The 5,000-nt window shown below is 48.7% G+C and overlaps 1 protein-coding gene across 7 annotated transcripts in view; it reads left to right on the top strand.

Moving 5' to 3' along the window:
- Positions 1-5,000, top strand: part of dmd (dystrophin) — a 130,823-nt gene that overhangs the window by 116,725 nt on the left and 9,098 nt on the right. For all 7 annotated transcript variants that reach the window (XM_069712841.1, XM_069712840.1, XM_069712838.1 and 4 more), the window contains 5 exons: positions 48-133; positions 668-825; positions 2,956-3,122; positions 3,530-3,641; positions 4,245-4,381. In XM_069712841.1, coding sequence (XP_069568942.1) covers positions 48-133; positions 668-825; positions 2,956-3,122; positions 3,530-3,641; positions 4,245-4,381 — 660 coding nt within the window. The remainder of the gene's footprint in view (positions 1-47; positions 134-667; positions 826-2,955; positions 3,123-3,529; positions 3,642-4,244; positions 4,382-5,000) is intronic.

Raw genomic sequence — 5,000 nt, 5'->3', positions numbered from 1 at the left:
GACGTTTTGATTTTTTTTTGTTTTTGTTTTTTTTGTGGGTTGTGCAGCGGTCGCACCGGAAAGATCCGGACTTTGTCGTTCAAAACGGGAATCGTCTCGCTCTGCAAGGCTCACCTGGAGGATAAATACAGATGTAAGTCCGTAAATTCCTCCTTAATTATTTTCTCCGGATGAAAGTGGGAATTTCCCCGAGTTTTGCGGTCAAATATTTGATTTGTAATTTACACTGAGCTCGTGTTAGCGAGCCGCTAGCCTCGGAGTTAGCCGGTTAGCTTTTTTAGCGTCTTTAACGGACCGAAACCAGAGAGCTGTTAAGTTTGTTCTTCTGGCGAGCAAAAGTTTCCGAGTCTACTGTGAATTGTTCTGCCGTTGATTTCTCTTTAAAATCACTGTTTCAGTTTATATTTGACATTTTTTTTGTGCTTGGCGGCGAAACAAAGTAAAATAAAGAAATAACACGACTGAATAGATGGAAAATAAATCACTGCAAAGGGCTGTAGCGCGTTCCGGGAAGCGTAAATGTAAGTCATGACCTTAGCGTCGTAACCACGACAACCGCTGAGAAGGACCGACTCGATGTACGTTGTAGCTAGCGCGCGTGCGGCGCCGCTCGGTTTTGTGAGGTTTGGCGTGTTGAAAGTTGAAGTTTCCTTCTTTTCCTCTCCAGTCTTGTTCCGGCAGGTCGCCAGCGCGACGGGCTTCTGCGACCAGCGACGCCTCGGCCTCCTCCTCCATGACTCCATCCAGATCCCCCGGCAGCTCGGCGAGGTGGCCTCCTTCGGCGGCTCCAACATCGAGCCCTCCGTCCGCAGCTGCTTCCAGTTTGTACGTCGCACACACGCGCCCGGAAGCGTTTCCTACGGAGTCACGTAACGGACGTCGGAATATCTATCGGAAAGGTGGCGTCTTCCCGTGGTTTTGTTTTCGGGCGCGTTTTAGCGTGTACATAAAACATCCCGGACGAGCCCCCGTTTTATGACTCGATTGCTTTAAGTGAAATGTGTTTATTTGGGAAAACCGAAGTGAGGGGGGGAAGTCAGTTCATCTGTAATGTGTGTAGTGTGTGGATGCATGAAGACGTATAGGGGTGAGAAAATGAAGTGGTGGGGGAGGGAGCCTGCAGAGGTTTTGGAGCAACGAAACGCAAATCCAGCAGCATACGCACCTTTTTTTTTGGGGGGGGGATATCAGAGGATTCCCGGTAATTGCAAGTCTGACCGGATAATCCCCGATCTCCACGAGATGATCCGGCATTTCCCGCCTTTGAAGTCCCCCCCGCTTGGAATTTAGCTCATTTCCTCAAATGTGTTGTCAAAAGTCAAAACCGTTGTCGAGGCGAAAGGGATTGTCGCGGAAAGGGATGGTTGTATTTCAAAACCCTCCCCGTGAACAGCAATTTTTCCAACGGCTTACTGACGAGGCGCAGCGGCGGCGGCCCCATCAAGCTTCGGATTCCTCGACGTGACAAAGGGCCGCGAACGGGCGCGAGCAACTTCACCAAGACGTGGTAGTTTAAGAAATGCATTTAAATCCAGACTGACTTTGGCAGCACGCAGCTATAAATATATATATGTATGTATATATATGTGTGTATATATATATATATATATATATATATATATATATATATATATATATATATATATATATATATATATTTATATATACGTATATAGTTATGGTTATAGTAATAATTAGTGGGATTCATTTGCAAGAGAAAAGACTTTTAGGATCAAAAGTGATAGGTTTGGTGAACATAATGCTAAAGCTGCCTAAATGCTAATATTAGCATCCAGGACTGGCTACTAGTATGTGTATATATATGTATATATGCGTGTCCCCTACATGATTTGTTAGCCGGTTAGGAGTTTTGTTGGCTTAAATCCTCAGTCTTGTACGTAAAATGCCCTTTTACCTTTGTACATTTTCAAAGGAGTCAGCTGGCGCCTGGAGTTTTATACCGACTCCTGTCGTCGATAGCGAAAGCCGTCATGGGGGAAAAAATAACGTCCAAAAAAAACCGAGAAGAAAAAGAGCAATTTTCCGGTAAAGTCTGCTACCGTGATCGCAGCGCACGTCAAATTGTAACATCTGGATGTAATCGCAGCTCCCCGGGAATCAAAATCATCACACGCCTCCTGCTTTGTTTGATTGTGGGCGTCTCACGCACACGCACACGCACACACACACACACACACACACACTGATTGACAGAGCCACTAATTCGAGCCTTGATTTGTACGCGAGCTGCCACCGTTAGGTGCGATATGCTTTTGAGGTCGTACCCGACGGTTTGGTTGTTTTCTGCCTTGAGGCGTCACAAACCTCTTCGGTGACATAAGACGTATAAAAAATAAATAAATAAATAAATAAAATTTAAAAAAAGCTTTGAAGTACCGCAATGTGTTTACGTTCGGGACGGGCCGCGTTCGTCGCGGCTCATTTCCGAAAGTATCACCGGCAGAAGGCGTTCGCCGTCGTGTTCGTGGACTGCGTCGCTTAGACAAAGAGTTCCGTTGTCGTGGCGACGGTTGGAGTGCGTTAACAGGCGTCGACAGCAGACTATCGTAACGCGGTCCAGCCGGCGATAACGGAAAGGTTTGACAGGATAGGTCGTAAGTAACCGCGTCATAAAGTGGGGGCTCGTCCGGGATGTTTGACATCCACGCTTAACTACTCGATGTTTTAAAAGGCACGTGAACGTAACTGCGTTGGGGGTTTAGTGATGTTAGAGGGCTCTCCGTAGACGGGACAGACTCGGTTTGCTGAGCTTTTGTTTCACAGCCGAGCGAAGCCGCTACCATAACTGAAATGTCCCTCGCGAAATCGTTATCCAAGTGGAACGGGGACGTCGTGCTTCGTCGCGTCATCGCTGCTAATATTAGCAAAGTTTCATGATTTGTTGTTTTAAAGGGTGCGTCTTGTCCCCCCCGTCCACTCCCCCCTCCCCACCAGGCCAACAACAAACCCGAGCTGGAGGCCGCCATGTTCCTGGACTGGATGCGTCTGGAGCCTCAGTCCATGGTGTGGTTACCCGTCCTGCACCGCGTGGCTGCCGCCGAGACCGCCAAGCACCAGGCCAAGTGCAACATCTGCAAGGAATGTCCCATCATAGGCTTCAGGTGGGTGGAGGCGGCACAGGGTCGGCAGCGTTTTTACGGGCCGAGCGGCTCGCACGGACTTTCTCGACGGGGGGGCTTTTGTTAAAACGTCTCGGGACTAAAGTCCAGGTCCCGTAAAGGGCGGTCGTGTCCGCTCTGTCGTCTTTGTGACAACGAGGGGGCGATAAATTGGAATGAAGAGTCCCGGGGCCAGACAATGAATTTCTCAATTTAGGCACCGTGTTGAAAGAATGTTAACTAACCCCCCCCCCCCCCCCACACACACACACACACAAGGAAGGAAAAAAAAAAAAAAGAGCCATAAATGTCCTCCTTTTATTGCCCCCTTCCCTTTCTGGTGCTCTTTCGTCTCCTCTTCTTTACCTTTTGTTGACCTTCCCCTCCTCGTTCTGTGTTTTCCTCCACAGGTATAGAAGCCTGAAACATTTCAACTACGACATTTGCCAAAGCTGCTTCTTCTCGGGGCGCGTCGCCAAGGGACACAAGATGCAGTACCCCATGGTTGAGTACTGCACCCCGGTATGATATTCCTACTTTACAATGTGTGAATGAAGTGTGAGTGAAAACGCTTAAGAGATGAATTATAAGGGACCGGGCTTGCAGTTCAAATTGTTTTTTTTTTGTTCTCCAGTCATGTTGTGAAAAGCATCTACACTCTCACTTTGATACAACAAAAAGTAATAAATAAATACATTTGTATTTATGACTCTATTTGTTATATATAGCCCGTCTCTCCAGGAAGCCACGATCTCGTAATCGCTATAAACGAGAAACGTTGAAATGGAACCTTTGCGTGTATGTCTTGTGCCGTAAATTCCAAGCTTCGCGGCATATACATTTTTCGGTCAAAGAAAGGGGTTTTAAAAAAAAAAAACGGGGAGACTTTGGGAGTCGTAAATGGGTTTCCTCTTTCTTAGAAGCGTAACGACACACTCGGACCCGACAGTGAGGGGCTTTAACTTCACACGCTTCAGATGTGCGAATAATGCCGAGCAGGCTCGAAATAAACGTTTTCCAAAAGGGTGTGTGTGTTGTGTGTGTGTGTGCCACACTCCCACGGAGTGAACAAAGCTGCCTTTGTGCCACCCCCCTCCTCCTCCCCCCTCCCCCGTCTCTCTCCAGACTACATCGGGGGAGGACGTCAGGGACTTTGCCAAGGTGCTGAAGAACAAGTTCAGGACCAAGCGCTACTTTGCCAAACACCCCCGCATGGGCTACCTGCCGGTCCAGACCATCCTGGAGGGGGACAACATGGAAACGTGCGGCTCGTGCGCACGCGCACACACACACGCAACATTGTGTTTGAAAGGTCAACGCGAGTCAGCGAAGACGTCCCGGCCACTGTTACGAACCAAACCGTGGACGTAGCTTCCCGGGTGTGAGAGGGGAGGGCCGACGCGGAAGCGCCGCGACGCCGCGATACCGCCGAGGGCCACTAGAGGTCGGCTCCGGAAAGGCCTCCGTAGACTCCCGTTCGGCTGGTCCTCATAAGTCGGTGCATTTTTGCCGCCAGCTATCTCAGTTTTGCCGCCCTCGAGTCACTCGTCGGCAACCAAGTGAATAAAAGCAGTGCTGAGGGATGCTCGCGCTACCCGCGATGTAGCGCTAAAGGAGGCTAACGCTTCTTGTTAACCAACGCTAAAGTGCTACAGGATGCTAATGCTTACAGTAAACCGGTGCTAAAGGATGATGAAGTTCTAAACGTACCCGTATAGCTACGATCGCCTAAATCAGCTGACACGTCAGCCATATTGAGTTTCCAGTCGGGGTCCGTTCACAAATATTGACGATGATGTAAATTCCAATAAACGGTTATTGACCAAAAAGTGCCGAATGGGCGAGAAAATCAATATGAATGGAGGATCCGCCACGTAAGGA

Source organism: Brachyistius frenatus, unplaced genomic scaffold (genome assembly GCF_029030835.1).
Source record: "Brachyistius frenatus isolate BFR_SWC_R1_liver_20210118 unplaced genomic scaffold, ASM2903083v1 Contig_112, whole genome shotgun sequence".
NCBI lineage: Eukaryota > Metazoa > Chordata > Actinopteri > Embiotocidae > Brachyistius > Brachyistius frenatus.
This window is presented reverse-complemented; position numbering and strand designations above follow the sequence as displayed.